Raw genomic sequence first — 18,211 nt, 5'->3', positions numbered from 1 at the left:
TTTGTATTTTCTTTCATTCTTATTTTGTTTCTTGTTTAGTTCGTTTTTCAGATAAGGCAAACGCCTTATGTAAAAGATACAAAAATAATGTTTTAGCTGGGTCGTATAAGGTCTAAGTAGCCTATTTCTCCTCGCCATGGAGACCCCTCGGTGCATGAGCGCATAGGCGGTGTAATTAGGCCCTCTTCAATTGAATATGCGCGAGGTGCATTGGGTGTAATTAAAGTTAACGAAGGGAGCTCCCTTGGACGATCCCTAGAGTTCTCTCACATTTTTGCGTGCGTCAGTTTAAACGTGTGTTTTGAGACACGTCTGAGGAGCACTCTGGACTCATTTAGACTATTAGAATAATATGTTTGGTTTACATTGTGTATGCTGTTAAAATTATATAAGCAGCATTATATGATGGTTTAATAAAGTGTTTTCCGTCACATGAATAATATGAGAAACATTAAAACGTCCTGTTGAACAAAAGACGAGACTTGACTTTCTGACTGATCATGTAACTTTGTGGAATTCTGATTTGCTTGAGAGGCTTAATGCACCTGGGCAATCTGTGTAGGCCTATGCACTTTTGCCCTCAGGTTGCCACAGAGATTTTCTTGTGATTTGTGCAATGAGTGATAGAGGGAGAGAGGGAGGGGGTGAGAGATGGGGAGAGAGGGAGAAAGCAATTCTTCTGTTGTGCTGACCCATATCCAATAAGCCTCTGAGCTTCTTAAATGTTACACCTTGATACCCTCCAACTGGAAAGAGAGGATGCAAACTCAGCAACCATGACCCAGTGCACAAGAAGACGATATGACAGCTATCTGCAGCACTCGATAACGGTTTTTATTCCAAATGCATAACAAAGAGGGGCTCTCAAAGACAAGACAATCGTTTTTGTTTAATTTTACTACCATCTAGTGGATGAAAAAGTTAAGCACGAAACGTACCTGTACAGTAGTTTTTGTAAAGTGCAATTTTTCATCCATCTATCTATCTATCTATCTATCTATCTATCTATCTATCTATCTATCTATCTATCTATCTATCTATCTATCTATCTATCTATCTATCTATCTATCTATCTATCTATCTATCTATCTATCTATCTATCTAACCTTTTATATTGGACCTGCAAAAAGCTTCAAATTTTCAACTTTCAGACGTTTTGTCAAGCCAGGATCGAAGTTTGTCTTGACCAACTTTATTTTTATAGTTTATATAGGAGCTGTACATGTGAAATAAACATGAGATAACTGTTTATTATTCTTTCACTTGCATAATGGGATGTTTGGCATTATAAAATGAAAGATCCGTCATCGTTTACTCGAAAAGAGATATTAGACAGAATGAAGGCTTTAGTTGCACTTTCATTGTATGGAGAGAAAAAAATGCATTGAAAGACTAAAATCTCCTTTTGAGTTCCGTGAAAAAAAAAAGTTATTTCAGTTTCTGGAACAAAACAACGTTGAGTAAATGATGACAGTTTATTATAATTTTTGGGTTAACCACACCATTACAGTAAGAGCATTCAGTAAACTCAGTAAAATGTGATTCCACAAGCAACTGTTTTTCTTCGTCACCAAACATTTTTAAATCCAGGTACATTTTTGGAAATCGTTGAATATCCCTTTACAGAACAGACATTACAGATATTATCCCAAGTTGTCTGACTGTAACCAACATTATGACAATTAAAGAGATATAATCAGGTAAATTACAGTTTTTCTCAATTGCTTTGGCAAATTTTTTTTAAACAATCTTAACATTTTCTAAACTGTAAGTGCAATTGTCACAAATGTTTTATGGGACATCACAACTCTATTGCATGTCTGCAAAATGTAACTCACCCAACACATTTCATTCATGCTTCAAAACCTATTTATTGTGTCAGTAAATTGGCCAATGCCACCAAAATGAAAAGTTTTTTTTTGTCATCATGTGCACCATACTTGTCAAAATGTTTTGATGTTTTTTCACCATGGCAGTCAACCCTGGAAACCTTTGTTATATATATTTTTTGTTAACATTGACTGCTTACTGTTCTGTACAAGAATGTCAGTTTTGAGCTGAATGCAAAAATCGATTTCAAAAGTAGGTAAAATTTTACTGGGAAAATCAATACTGTACAATACTTTAGTACACAGAAAAAGGATGTGCACATTTGTATGTATACAGTAAAGACATTTTGTAGCAATATGTTACATGTAAACAGAACAGAAACAGAAACATGGACACATTTGCATGTCCATTTTTACACATTTCGTACATGCAAAGTCATATATAGTGAACAGAAAATTGCCACAAAATGACATCCATGCAAAAAAAATTAAAAATGCAACAATGAAAAAGCCTGCAGTAGCTCTGTAAAAAACATTACAGTAAATTGTACCTCATCACATTACATAACACTACAAGTTCCCATCTTCTTGGTGGACATCCTGTATGGCAAGAGATTTAGCAGACATCACAAACTTTCCATGTCATAAATATGTATGGAATATACATGTATGTCTGACAGATTTTGATAACTGAATGGATATTTTGCATGTGATGGATCACACGATTACGTAAATATATATATTTTTTTCTGATTACAGTTTTTCTTGATCAATTTTATGCATGTCTCCAATCTCATGTCACTGCTCTCAAAACAATTATCACGCCATCTGAAAACATTGTAATTGTCCTAAACAAATTGTGCATGTTTCTTGATTTTATCTAATTTTCTCGAAACACTACATACAAATTTCTCTGATCCAAAACTCATGATATCAAAACAGAGACAACTATATTAAAGTCATATTCTCAAATGCACATGTCAGGTTACCATTCATATTAATATCGGCTGTGTTAGTAAGGCACACAGCAAAGAAAATGCAATTTACTAAAATTTTCGCACAAATATCATGACTCTGCTATCTATAAAAGGGATTAAATATGAAAATTCAGAGCAAACAATCAATGAGGAAGAAGAAGAGGTAAATAAAGAGAAAATCTGAAGAAGAAGTGATGAGAAAAGGGGAACATTTTCTCAACTCTTTCAGGTGTGTGCATGGAAAGACTTCAGGAAAGACCAAATGGAGATGGTGCAATGATGGTGAACAGAAAGAGGACATCAGGGTGGAAGATTAAAGAAGGCTCAAATGATTTGCGAGTTCCTCTAATTGATCGTGTTACTGTATGAATTATGGTCTCTCCAAGACATACAGAGTGTTTGGCTTAATGGGAGTAGATCTACAGTGACTTCATTCTCAACAAAAAAGAAGAAACTATAGCTGAACGTGTTATAAATTTTATAGAGAACACATCTATTGCTTTGATATTAATATTTCATTTGAATAAACGCATTATCAGAAAAGAATACATTGCTTAATTATGCTGTGAAATGTAATTGTTCTGCAAATTGGAGTGTCTGTATCAATTGTTTTGAGAGCACTGATTATAGTTTGGAGAAATTTATAAACTCGATTGAGAAAAACTGTAACAGTTTTTATTGGTTCACACAATTGACAAAGAAAAGCAAAACATATATCACAGAATCAACATTTAAACCCCATTATTTCCTTTCCCTTTCCGTTTCTCTCTCCTAATCCCCAATCCCACCCTGACCCTCTACAAATATCCCTGTGGTCACACTTGAATATAAACACAAAAAAAGAAAGAAAGAAAGAAAGAAAAATATATAAAATAATAATAAATCACACACATTGAAAGTAAAACTACACATCTCTCCAATGCCCCTTCCTGAGAGCCCTCCAAGAAGGCCAAGCAGCTGCCCCATTTTTATTAAATTAATCAAATTGCTTAGCCTTCTACCTGACATTTCCTTGAATGCCGTGACCCTCCTCATCTCTGTGTACCTCTCTTGAAATGAGGGCGCTCCAGCCCTAAGAACCATCTGTCTGCTGATCATAACAATGGCTAAGACCCAATTTTTTTCATCGACTAAACTACAGAGTCTGGGGCAAAATGAAATTTGAGTGCCCAATACATCACACATAAAACTCAAAATTCTTGGATCTAACAGTTTTTTCAATTGCTAACAAGCATTGTTCAATACTAAAGCCACATTTTTAAAACTCTTCATATAGTCTGCATTACCAACATGAATATTGGCCAAACCGACTCATTCAAACAAACAAAAAACTTCATATAGGTCTCAAAATAAGCTTATTCCACCATAACACTGGCAACAATTCTCATTCATAACACACTGACCTAAAAACACTAACAACAGGGAGCATTACATAAATTATGAACTTTTATTTTTAAATAGTTTGAAAGATTTTTCACATAAATCAGCATTTCATTATAGAATAACACCTTTTCTCTTTATTGACTGTACTAAAGCATATGTAACAAGAATGAATAGGAAATGCTGCAATTTGTTTTCTTTGAATATATTACTTTACAGTATTTGGAAAAATAAAAGGTAAAAAAAAGAAAAATTAAATCCTGAAATTGCAGGGCTGCAATGATTATAAAAAAGCAATTTCGTTATATTAAAAAAAAAACATTTATAGTCTAATCACTGATTGTAAATTACTGTGAGGGTTCTAGTCCTCCCTCTCTCTGGCATTTGGCCACAAGTTCTCATCAACATCACATCTGATGTCTTCTCTGGCAATGCATCTTGGAAAGTACCTTCTGGAATGTCTAATCCGAACCTGGCTGTCTTCAGAAGAAATGTCTCCACACTCCGCATTCATTGCCTCCAATAAAGTCATCTGGTCATTTGGATGGGGGGTCATAAACCTTCCACATCCACGCAGAGAAAAACTCCTCAATGGGGGTTTAAGAAAGGGGAGTATGGAGGCAAAAATAATACTGACATCCTGGGATGTCCAGCAAACCAGTCTGTGACTGCAGCAGAGTGGTGGAATGCCATATTATCTCACACAACAACAAAGGTAGGGGAGTTTGATGCCCCTCGCCTTCTCTCCTCTGCTAGAACAAGTCGATTATGCAGGTCATCCAGAAAAGAAATAAATCTGTCTCTATTGTAGGGGTCAATGAGTGGTTTGTGTAACAGCAAACCATCTTTGGACAGTGTTGCACACATCGTGATCTTAGCTCCTCTCTGGCCTGGGACATCCACGGTTGCTCTCTGTCCAATCACATTTCTTCCCATGTGGTGTGTTTTTGCCAGGTTGAATCCAGCTTCATCCACAACGATAAAAGTATGTGGAGTTTGGCTGGCTTCCATCTCCATTACCCTCTAAATTACAGAGAGTTTTACAGTAATTTACATTATCCATAACGCATATTTGTTTACTGAACAGACATCGTACCTGGACACACTGATACCGGAGTTCTTTTACACGTTCACTGTCTCTCTCAAAGGGTATGAGTACAATTGCTTCGTTCTTATTTTATTTTTCTCTAGGACTCTGGCAATTGTCATTTTGCTGAACATATTCACATTTCCAAAAGGGAAATTGTCTGCCAGCACTCTGTCCAGAATTTCCCGCAGTTTTATTGCATGGTTGGCAATTGCAGTGTCAACATTGGCAATTTCCTGCACATCTGAAAATATTTTGCCTCTCCCTCTTCTCGGAGGCAACTTTTGATCCTAAAACACAACAAATACTGTATTGTAATAGGTTTCAAAATGTCAGTACGTGTAAAAATGCAGACATATTGTATTACTGTATACTGTAATAATGTATTTCAGTTATCATCAAAGGATGGTCATGCCACCTGATGCTGGAAAATTCATACTATTGATGCAACTGTTGAACGGTGCAGATTTGGTTGCACCCTTAGACCAGCCTCTCTCAAAAAGAGACCATGGTTTACAACATGGTCAATAATTGTGGCCCTTATCGCATCAGAGATCACCACTCTTGGTCTTCCTCTCCTTTGTCCTCCCTGTACTCTATCACTCCTCTTTCCCCACCAATCTGTCTTCTTGGATCCATATTTCCAAACAAAATCAGTTCCAAGCTATCCCCTAATGCAGGACACCTGGGTAGGCTTTCAGTTGAAATTTCAATTAGCTTGGAATTATTATTATTTCATTTTCAAAGGTTTTCTACATTTCAAAATAATTACTGCAGAAATGCTTGAAATTTGCCATCATTCTGTTTTAAGTGTGTTTTTATCAGTTTTAAAATCAGTGTGTTTGCATTTGAAAAAAGAGCTGAAAATTTATTTTGCAGGCTGTGCCGTATGAATGACATAAGCGTTTGTGGATTTTGAAAAATGTGGACATTGAATGCATTTTGTCTCAAAGCAATGAAAAATAATTCAAAGGTTGGTCCACATAGACTTCTGTTTCGCTGAATGTGTGAAGAGTTTTGAAAATGTGGCTTCAGTATTAAACAATGCTTGTTAGCAGTTGAAAACAAAATGTAACACACCACCAAAAAACATGGTTTGTCTCCTCATCTTCTGATTGGTATCGCCAGCAGGTGGGTGTGTCATTCAGACCAAGACTATACGATCTAGAGGTGGTCCAATAGTAACGATGTAAAATCTTAAATTGCATAAGTCGCACCCTTGCATCTCTAGATGTAGACTTGACATCCTAGCCCACACTCCCTCCTCCAATACCAAGTTTAAATCTTTCATCATTTAGAATTCATAACATTTAAACAAAATCTTGGCCAGGCCTAAACAATTTATATCAGTCAGCCTATGCAACCTTCTGAAATGTAAACTGGGTCGTTTACTATTACAAATGAAGGACTTCGCTATGCTATCAAATTGCTTGAAATAAAAGAGCGGAACATCTATAGGGATAGATTTTAGTAGGTATTGATCTAGATCTTATGCGCCATACCTACTGTCAAAACCCCTGGAAAATCAACCTCCTTTCTTATCACGGCTGCTAATGGTTCCAGGGCAAGAAAGAACAATAATGGGGAAAGAGGGCAACCCTGCCAGGTGCCCCTATCCAGAGTAAAATAATCTGAAATGAATCAATTTGTTTGTATCACCGCTACTGGGTGTCTACAAAGTAACTGAATCCATTCAATAAAAGTATTCCAGAAAACGTATATTTCCAAATTTTTAAAAAGGTAATCCCATCCTACCATATCAAATGCTGTTTCAGCATCAAGTGAGATGGCAACGACCGGAGTCTGATTATTCGCCACTGACCACATAATATTGATGAAATGCCTTGTGTTATCAGAAGAGCTATGGCCCTGAATAAACACCACCTGATCTATATGTATAAAAGTTGTCATAACTTTTCTAAATCGGTTAGCCAGAATGTTTGACAATATTTTAACATCTAGCGGGATCAAGGAAATTGGACGGTAACTTTTGCACTCGCTTGGATCTTTGTCCTTTTTAAGTATCAGACTGATCTGGGCTTGTGACATGGTTGGTGGGAGCTTTACATTCATTAATTATTCTGTATAAACTTCTAGCAAAAGTGGAGCCAGTTCTGTAGCATAAGATCTAAAAGATTCAGCGGCATAGCAGTCTGGCCTGGAGCCTTGCCTGTCAGAATGGCCTTAATTACCTCACCAAGCTCCTCTAAGGTTATCTCAGAATCAAGATAATTTTTTTGCTCAGTCGTCAGTTTAGGGAGTTCTTATGGTTCCACAAAGTATCTAATATCCTCTTCAGTAGACGAAGATGTGGAACTATAAAGATCAAGATAGAATTCTTTAAAAGTATTATTAATATCAGTGACCGTGGTATGATGAAAGAATGTTTAAAAGTTGTGAAGAGTAGTGCAGTTTCACTGAGAAGCAACTCAAGCCATGTGCATTTAGTTATTGTGCAAATTATAGACAATTGTGCTTTTCTCTTTTGCACACATGTGCCAAACCACGTGCAATTTGCATATATGAATAAGAAATTCAAACCTGGTGTGAACAAGAAAGTAATTGTTCAGAGATTTGAACGTATTTTTTTGAAAAAACTAAAAACAAGCATTCTCATTCAAGAATTGAGCCAAAGCGATTGAGGAAAACTGTTATTTTTATTTTGTAATAAAAAAAATCTGTAATTAATTCTAATTATTTTGTTATTGACACAAGTTCAAATGTTTTGTTATACAGTTAATGAAGCATTGGAAGGCTGTACATTTTGTAAATCCTCTTGAAGTTTGAATATTGGCCACTAGAAGGCGCTTTGTGAGAGCTCTAGGCATTTGTGGGCGCGGAATATCAGTGAAACTCTAGACGAGACTGTGTGCGGTGTTGTTTTAGTACTTCATTCTGCGGGAGTTTGTCGCCCATAGATCAACCAGATACAAAGTCGCAACCCAAACAACTTCACAGACGTGCCCATAAGCCTTACTTCAAAAAGCTTTGGATATGCCAAGCTCTAAAACCCGACATTTTTCCGATGCTGGCCTTGAAAAGTAAAAGCTCTCCAACAGACGAGTCAGTCAGAGCTTCTGAGGAGTCGCTTGCACATGGTAAGTTTAACGCAAAAAAAGTTTTCTCTAAGGTAGAAAAGTGCTTCAATTTTGGTGTTTGTTTAGGCTATGTGGTTTATTTATTTTGATAGAATGCAGTGTGATGATGTGGTAATATTTTGCATACTGCAGGGAACACACAATTAAAATAGAAAAAGTATAATGTTTTTACGTCATTTGCAGGGGACACACAATTACAATAGAAAGAGTATATTATTTTTCTTCGAATATTTCTTTGATTCCCGTAGGTTGTGACACAATCTCTTGAGAGTTTGTATCTACACCAATATTTATTCCTAAATTATTTTGTTTTTTATGTTGAAATCTACAGTCAACTTTCCCATATCTCTTTACCTGTTCATTGGGTGCTCAATAGAACAAGAAGTTTCCCTAAATGGTCCACAACTTCAAGAACTGTACCTTCCTAGAGCTCTTTTATAGAGGAAATGGGGATCAACTATTCATTTGCCCTTTTCTGACAACTGTGAGTGATTTGATTGCATAAGAATGAGAGACGTAAATTGCATTGGTTGTGTGTGAACAGGATATTTTGGTGTGGCAATCTGTATTTAGTCTGCTGTAATTCTACACACCTATGTTTTGTCTTCTATTGAATACTTTGAATGTCACATGTAGTTCAGAAATGATGGTGTAGTTCTGATGTTGACGTCACACATCGTACACATGACGTACATGGCATCAAGTTTCCACAAAATATTTTAAAAGTTGTATTACCGAGCTGTTTGAGACACTACTTTAAGCCCCCAGTAAGTCTGACCCCTGCCTTAAAGTACGGCATTCTTTCAGCTTTATTGGATTAGGTTGTCTGCTGTCTGCTAATTAAATTGGTTAAGACTTTAGTTCTCTTGAAGCCATGTGGTGAGCTGTTTTGGTTTGTTGTTGTAGCTGTGCTCTGGGAAAGATAAGTAAGTTTCTACATTATGATTCCGGACCAATTCCATTCACCAGACTTTGAAGTTAAATATCTGGGCCAAGCAATTTGACTGTTCTCACTCAGATGAGACTCAATGGGTGAGTAACACCTTTGATTTGAAAGGGAAGGTGGGTAATCTCCCACATTTGGGAGGTAAACATTGTGTAAATATGAGGCTGTTAACCACAGTTATTGCTCTTAAAATACATTCCACTTCAGGCATTTTAAGTAGAGAAATTTACTGTGGGAGGTGTACAACACCTGGAGAGTTCATAACCCCAAACAGGCAGATGTATACATGCAGTTACCTAGAAAAATGCAACCACAAGTATAAACGAATGGAACTCATTTTATTTACACCTTCACAATTCCATTTTGATTCTAAAACTTTTAGTTTCATAAAGCTAACATCTGTAAACTTAGCACTAAATAAAGATCTGAATGAATACAATTCTAAAATTTGTGTATATGAGTAATCTGTGGCTGTTTGTTTAAAAATGCTTTGCAAGACCTTGTTAAAACACAAGCAGTCTGCACACTGCAACAGAAGTATTTTGATTGTACCTGCCATATTATGCAAGCATTGTAATTACATAAGAGGAAATCATTCACCAAAGGCCACTGTGAATTATCCTGCTGTCTCTGTTAAACAGTATCCACAAGCCAACACACAAGCGTGGTAGCCTTTTAAACCAGTTAATGTTCTGTTTTTTTACTGCCTCATGCTGATGATTGCTGTGAACATGTCAAGTCTCTTTCGCTATCAGTTAGTTATCAGGTTAACCCATGACCACATTAAGTGGCATTGACCGTACTATGAAATGGATCGGGAGCCAAGTGTTAAAAGAGGTTTAAGTTCAGGTCATTTTGTTTCAGTAACAAAAATCAGCAACAGGGTCGAACAGAATTTTAATACATTTCAGCTACAGTCAGAGAGAACAATTCCACCTGCGTGACCTGATAGATCTTCAGTGTACTTAATCAGAACAAGTAAGCGATATTTAAGATTCATTAATGTGTGTAATGATGTTGTATGTGCAATTGTAATTTCTTTAAAACTGAATGTTAAATTAATCTAAGGAATGTAATAAATATTATGATATTCACACGTAAAATTCCAGCAATTCAAAATGAAAGGAATTCAAATACACGTTGACCTTCAGATCACATATTTGCATTTTAGTTGTTTTAATATTATGGCTAAAGTAACTAAGCAATGCAATTGATAATTCAATGAAAATGATGTCTGAAATTATTTTTAAAAATTATTCAGTCTGCTTTTAAGATTAACCATTTACATAAAGATGTGTAAATTTACCATAAAATTGAATTGAGTAATCTTTTAATAAAAGGTGTGTTTATTGTGAATTCAGTAGAAATGGGAAGGATTTAATTGAAATTAATTATGGAATAGGGTAAACAAAATTATTGTTGTTTTAAACAGTACAATTTTATAAATGGCATTTATTTAGGCACTAATAGAACAGATTTTATAATTGGCAAAGTTGAGCATATTTAAATAAAATTAATTTAAACCATTTATTTTTTAGAATATTTTTGAGTGTTAATAACATGCTTTTTGAAATAAAATGCTGAAAATTAAATGTTTGTTTTTCGAATTAATCTAACAAATAATCAACTAATCAATTATCAAAAATATTTGTTAGTTGCAGCATTATGTATTAGTATAATTATTCAGTGGACCGAATCATTGCTTATGTTCCTTTTTACGTCAAAGCAATCCCCCTCTTGTTTCATCAGATTAATTAATTCTACTCTTGCATGTTAAATGAAGGGATTATGTGCTAAAAATATTCTTATTTTATTAAACATATTTTCCATAAGAAAAGCCTTGTAACCGTGACAAAATGTTGCTGTAATTGTGAAAATAGCATACGGTCTTTGATCTTAAGAATTAGGTCAAATCCTTTTAGTTGTTAATAAAAAGGGGGGTTTTCTAGTTGCACTCACACTAGGAACTTCTAGAGAAAGCTGGTTCACCAGAGAAGCACAATAAATTAATATTATGTTTGCCTGAAAATATTGTATATGTGGCACAGTCCAAGTAAGCATAGTGAGGTCAAATATGCAACGTACTCAATCTTCTCTGAAAACATCTTGTGATTCCAAGAAAATTACCGTTACAGATGAATAAACACAGACCCTCTTAGATATGTACGTGCAGCAGTAAATGAATGGCCATGTATGTTTACAGCATTAACATATGTTATGAGTAACTACTAATCTCTTCAAACAACCTCTCAAAGGCCCCTGAAGTATGTCATTGTTCAGTGTATGATGATAACATACTATGCAAGACCCATACTTTATTTATTCATATTTGATCATTTCCATTTTCCAATTTTTCGATGTTAAAATACTTTCTCCTATTCCAGCTTAAAATGCACAGAAAACTAAGTAGTGGATCATAATTTGTGGATCAATTTTACCCAAAGGTGTAACACAGTTGGTATGTGGTGCTATCAAAACTTTGATTTTTGTTTGAGCATCCCCACCAGCCCGACATGGCAACATTGGCTCAATTAATGGCATGAGTTTAGGGTGGGACTACTTGTTTGTGTGACTAGTGTAAGACAGCAGGATTGATCATTATTTTGCAAATCTGTTTGATGCAGAACTTGTTCAATTCACCTTTAATGTTTTATTCATAGGAGAGTGTTTATACAATTGTGTCAATGCTTTGTATTTTGCTGCTATATTAACATGCTTTATAGTCCCTTGATTTTGAATGGTTTATTGCATGAAACAACAGGATTGTTTTATGTTTAGGTAAGCTCATGACTGTGAAATGAAGCATTTCTGTCTCTGTTTTTATTTCTAGTCCACCATGGATACTTCGCTATGTCTCATCTTCTCTTTGCTTGGCCTGGCCGTGGTGGGAGGGGTGAAGAACTGCCATCCACTATGTCGATGTGAGGTGGAGAGCTTTGGTCTTTTTGACAGTTTCAGCCTCACCAAGGTGGACTGTAGTGGGATCGGCCCTGGAACTGCTCCAGTCCCCATCCCTCTGGACACTTCCCATCTTGACCTCTCCTTGAATTCTTTCGCCTCCATCACTGACTCAATGCTCGCTGGCCCAGGTTACACCACATTGATCAGTCTGGACATAAGCAACAATCTCATTTCTCAAGTAAGTCCCAAAGCATTCTCCAAGCTTCGCTACCTGGAGACGTTGGACTTGAGCAACAATGCTCTTGAGAGTCTCACCGATGGCTGCTTTAACGGTCTCCCTCTGGTTGAGGTGGACCTTAGTGAAAACCGATTCAAAGAGTTCAGTCTGGATCTCTTTACTACCAGGGTACAGGATATACCAATCATGGTGGACCTGTCCAAAAACCTTCTAGCCTCTATTTCCAGGAGAACACCTGGCCATCCTCTGTACATAAAGAGTCTTATGTTAGCAGGGAATAGATTGAAGATGGTGCCAACGCTTGGTGGAATTCCTCTTCAGTATCTCAACCTGGATGGAAATCTCATCTCCAACATTGACACAGGGGCCTTTGATTCAATGACAGAACTTATTTACCTGTCTCTCAGTGGCCTACCTGAGCTGACAATGATACAATCTGGTGGTTTCAGGGGCCTGAGGAATCTTCAAGTCTTAGACCTATCAAACAACAGCCAACTCAAGACTTTGAATCGAGATGTATTTGGCGGACTCGTCTCTTTACAAGAGCTTAATTTGTCCAGTACTACTGTCACACCATTGTCGCGGACTGTCTTTACCCTAATGCCGAGTATAAAAAGTATAATTCTGGGGCCAAATGTAAATTGCTGGAAGACGCAAAAGCAAGGACAGTTTCATAGACAGATAGGACAGGCCAAACCCAATGATATACTCACCTGTGATGTTGCAGGTATGATCTTATGATCCTGAAATGCCAAGAAAGACATGATATATGAGTATTTGTCCATCTCTGTGCCTTATTCCACAAAATATTTTTTTTTAAAATTCCACATTGCATTTTATTTGCACATACTATGCCTATACCTAAGGTCCTTTACTTTACATGTGTTCATTGCATTCCCACACGCATTGTACATTGTGTGGACCCATGCACTTTAGTTCACACAGTTCTGTTCTTCTCATATTTAATATGTTACCTTAGATTTTTTTTGTGATGTCAGGTCAGATATGATGTGTTGTCAGACTGGATCAAGTTGACTATATTCATTCTTTAAGACATTTTGTACAAACCAAAGTAACAGGTAAAGTCTGTGCCTTACAATCTGTTCAATAAGGTAACCGATCTGGAACAGGACACATCTAATAAGACTTAAGTTTTGAGGCCCCTCATTAACTTAAATGACCATAAAAGCTTTTTAGGTTACAGTTACAGTATGTTTGATCTCATTTTCAGAAACTTGATTACGGAATTATTTACAATGGGCCTTCATTACTGATGGCAATACTGTCTAGAGTATTTTTGTTATTTGTTTTTAATTGGCCAATTTAAAATGGACATTTACTTTTTTTATAGAAGCCCTTTGAATGAATTACAATATGTGACATTTTGGAATTTAAAAAATGATTTTTGCACAGTAATGAAATTTGTTAGATCAGAAGTGAAGCATTTTGCTATTAAACCATAAAACATAATTTACAAAATGCACATCACTAATCATTTTATACATCTATAATTTGGAGGCATGTCTGTCACCGATGTTTACATGTCATTGCTCTGAAATGTTGCACTTTTAATGTTCTCATGAGGTTAATTGAGATTTTAATGGATTGATAGCATGATAGTTGTCCATCATGTTAGGAATATTTTATATTTGTATACTCTGTTAATAAATGATAATCGACTTATATCAGTATTGTTGTACTTCCAAAGCTTTACAAGTTCTTTATTGAATAGTTCACCCTAAAATTAAAATTGTCACCATTTACTTACCCTCTTGTCATTTAAAAACCCACATTGTTATTTTTTCATGTTCATCACACATACTGTATGGCTTTAGTGTACTTGTGATATAGCACACAAGTTGTATTGACTACATTTATGAAACCTCTATGGTGCTTTTTGTCATTTTTGGAGCTCAACCGCCTGCATTTAGTTGTACTTTCAATACATGGAAAAATATACATCTTTTGAACATCATGAGAGTGAGCAAATTACAGAATTTTATTTTTGTGAACCATTCCTTTTAAGCCTGTGCAAACCTGTTAACGTGCACCCGTTTTGAGCACAAGCCTAAAACAACAAACTGAAGTTACAATGGCTGACGTTCATCCCCACATTGTATTGTAGACATCATTTTGGTCTTTTTGAAAGGAGATACTTGGAAGTTTGTTGTTATGAAGTAGAAATCAATAAAATGCATGAAAAAAATTGTTAGAATAGCTCACATTTATTGTAAAGTGATTAGCTATATATATAGCCTATATTTTTTTTCATAAATATTTATATGAAATGAGATATGACACTGAACTTGTTGATGCATAGAAACATAATGGAGCGAAGCCACAAGTCTGATAATGTTCTATTTCAAATTTGAGAATGATAACTTTAAAACTCTCAGTTATATGTTCATCATTTTCCAAGACCATGTCTTGTGATTCCGGCCGCAAATAGAATTAGCGCCTAAATACAAAATAGTGAATATTGTATTATTATTTTTGTAATTTTTGTTATTATACTGTGTGCATATATTTTACTTCCAAACGTAATCAAATTGTTATAGTGTGTTTTAATAATGAATGGATTCAATCAAATAATGAGGTAGAAAGCATATAATTAGCAGGAGAAAAAGAAAGCAGGTGTAGAGCTCTTCTGGAATTACAACTACAGAACTGTCAATAATCAGATACAAATACCAGAGACTTCATGGAATTAATAGACAAACCATATATTTTGTAATCATCTATTTATTTACAATAAGTCTCAGCAGTCAACTGATTCGTTATATGGTTGATACATAATTTACCATAATATATGGAATGGGGAAGTCCCTGTCCAGGGCACTGAGGTATGCATGATGTCAACTCCCTCGTTATCTTGACCATATTTGGAATGAGAAATGAAGTTTAGTGGCTTCAAGCTTCATGGAGGTTTGGATATCAACTTATGAAAGAATTACAGCATGTGTTTTTACAGCAAAATTTACATAAATAATATAAATAATTATTCTTTATGAAGTAGGATATGAGAATATCTAGAAATTTCTGTAAACATGCACTCTTTTGGACTAAAATTTCAATTGGATGTTGTCTTCTGAAGCCTGCTATTGACAACTCGTATGGATATTACATAATTTAATAGGTACGTGCACTCTCACTTTGATATTTTGTTGACATAAATTAAGAAATTACTCAAGCAGTAACGTTTCTATTGTGAAACATTGGCTAAATATCAAAGCTGAAGTATTAGACCTTTCTTTTTATGTATAGTTTGTCACAATTAAATAAGAATGGAATGTTAATAACATACAGTTAATGCAAACAATACCGATCCAGTGAAGGATCAATCTTTGAGAGTCACTTCCCCAAAACAGTATTAGCCACTGCTGACGTGCTTTTTCTGATGTCTTGCTGAGTCATGCAGTGCAATCGTAAGTGGTTCAGCTCAGTCAAACATACACAACCACAATTTGTGGTTGTCCCCAGATGGCCTGCAGAATCCTGAAGGGATAGTTCACAAAAAAATGAAGAGAAGACCAAATGGCTGAATTGGTGGCCACAATAAGGAACAAATACTCTACCATGTTTTAGGCAGGCTCTTTACACAAAACTTTTACTGTTTCACAGGCAGAGTATTCAAATGTCCTCTTAGCTGCTCTGAATAATTGGCAAGATTCAGTTCCTTGAAATTCTAGGAGACTCTAAGGCCAAAGACACATCCCCCTCTTCATTTCTACACAAAAGCTCTGAAAAAAGGTTTACTTAACAGCTAAACTTTCACTCCATTACTTTGCACTTTCTGCCATGCAAGATAATCAACACTGCAAAAACTCAAAATCTTACCAAGCATATGTGTCAAAACATCTCATTGCACTTAATATAAGACACAATCGCCTAACAAGTAACATTTCAGTGAGATATAGGGACTTGTTTAAGGCAATGCATCTTGAATATCTTGTTAAGCGAGTCTTGAAAACATCTTATTTTGAGTTGTATGTCAGATGAAACAAGCTTTTTTGACATTCCATGAGGTTTTATAGCTGCTGTGTTATTTGTAAAAGATGAATCATCTTGTTTCAATAATTAGACTTACCTGATTTAAGAAAATAATCTGCCTTATTGGAAACCCTCAAGTTCAACAGATTTTGCCCAAAACTCATACATCACATAGTGACTTTCTGGAGTCTCTGCTGCTTGCCTGTCAACCTCACAGTGATAACAAGACTCTATGTATTCCCAGAATGTTGAACTATTCCTTTAACCAAAATAGAATTCCAACAAAATGGAATAAAATAACAAAAATACAATGTTGCACATAGAGGCAAAAGCAAAAACAGCCAAAAGGCCAAAAAAGTTTTCAGTCTTCAGTTACATAAAAACCAATCTCCACATTTGAAAGGCTAAATAAACTGAATAGTTGTTTTATCTAAATAAGCATGGACCAATGAGTAAATTACAAATGCAAACAGTCTGTGAATGTTATCGTGGCACCCTTGCATTCTCCCCATTCCCATTCCACTCCCTCTAATTTCTCTTTGTAGACGATAATATTTTTGTTTCTATCAGGATATTAAAAGAGACTTGAAATGATGTGATTTGCACTTCCAAAAGGAAATACCAGTGCTTGCAAGGCAGCAAGAAATAGTGTTGACATTTTTGAGTATTGGTTTAAGGCTATGTTTCTGCGTGAATTAAAAGATCAGTCATGATTCTATTCAGTATGCAAAAAAAAAGAAAAGAAGAGCAGTTACAGTTCAGATTTGTCATTGTGAACATTCTAGTAATATAAGTCAGAGGAAGATTTTATACTACATTCTTAATTTTTTTTAAAATTATGTTTATAAAAAAACACCAAAGAGACAGAGAAGAAGAAATGTTTGAGGAATGATAATAGTGGAAGCACATTCAGAAATATTTCTCCTTTGTGATCATTCATAAGCCTAATAGGGTTTCCATGTCTCAACTAGACAACATACTTTACAAGTCCAAACAAATCAGCACTATCCTTTACCATTCTGTTACACAGCACCAAATGGGCACAGTGAATGGCTGAATTTGATTTAGGACAGACACTGGCTATCCTGATCACCTCCACACAATACTTCCATAAGGCTGAACCTGCCTTACTGTGTGAGAGGCTATACAAGATATGATGTAAGTATTATAAGCTGAACAATAGGTCACAGTTCACTGGGTAATGAACTAGTCTGAACTCTGACATGTAAACTCATTGTAAATCTATTTGTCTCATATAATCTTATTCTCTCACTTCAGACAAGGAAAACAAAGATAGTGAAAGATTAAAATGGGTCTTAGGTGAAAAGTTTGATTTGACGTAATCATTCACAGTACTTTAAAGTAACAAAGTGATTATTTACACTAGGTGTTAATGGCACCTGCCACACAGTGCAGCAATTTGCACTGAAATAATGGAGACTGAAATTAGGTGAAATTTTGAGAATGTGTTTATCCGACCTGGGTTTGAATGTGTCTCTTGTCCCCTCATGATATTTCCTTTATTACAACTTAATAATAACATAAAAATGAACATAAAGTTTGATTTCATCACATTGAAAGTTGGGCAGTTGTGAGAAAGGTTTGAATCAGAGGTTTGAAGGGGTCTTTCGATCACACCCGTTTTCTTCCTCGTCCGGGTGAGTAGAGTTATGGCTTTCTCCCACAGCTCAGCATCAACCGTATCGCTCCTTTTGCAAAAGCCTCAGGGGACTAACCTGTACGAACATTAACCATGCAACAATTT

General features: G+C 35.6%; 1 protein-coding gene across 2 annotated transcripts; it reads left to right on the top strand.

The window, feature by feature from the left end:
• The first annotated feature begins 8,147 nt into the window (after positions 1 to 8,147).
• On the top strand, positions 8,148 to 14,649 carry LOC127632107 (tsukushi-like). 2 transcript variants are annotated; one of them, XM_052110613.1, is made up of 2 exons: positions 8,148 to 8,371; positions 12,148 to 14,649. In XM_052110613.1, exons 1-2 carry the CDS (start codon positions 8,369 to 8,371, stop codon positions 13,195 to 13,197), a joined length of 1,053 nt encoding a protein of 350 aa, XP_051966573.1. In that variant the 5' UTR covers positions 8,148 to 8,368; the 3' UTR covers positions 13,198 to 14,649. The 2 variants fall into 2 exon arrangements, with proteins under 2 accessions (XP_051966573.1, XP_051966574.1); XM_052110614.1 differs by lacking the exon at positions 8,148 to 8,371 and adding an exon at positions 9,964 to 10,295.
• The last annotated feature ends 3,562 nt before the right edge of the window (positions 14,650 to 18,211 follow it).

Source organism: Xyrauchen texanus, chromosome 38 (genome assembly GCF_025860055.1).
Source record: "Xyrauchen texanus isolate HMW12.3.18 chromosome 38, RBS_HiC_50CHRs, whole genome shotgun sequence".
Classification (NCBI taxonomy): Eukaryota; Metazoa; Chordata; class Actinopteri; order Cypriniformes; family Catostomidae; genus Xyrauchen; species Xyrauchen texanus.
This window is presented reverse-complemented; position numbering and strand designations above follow the sequence as displayed.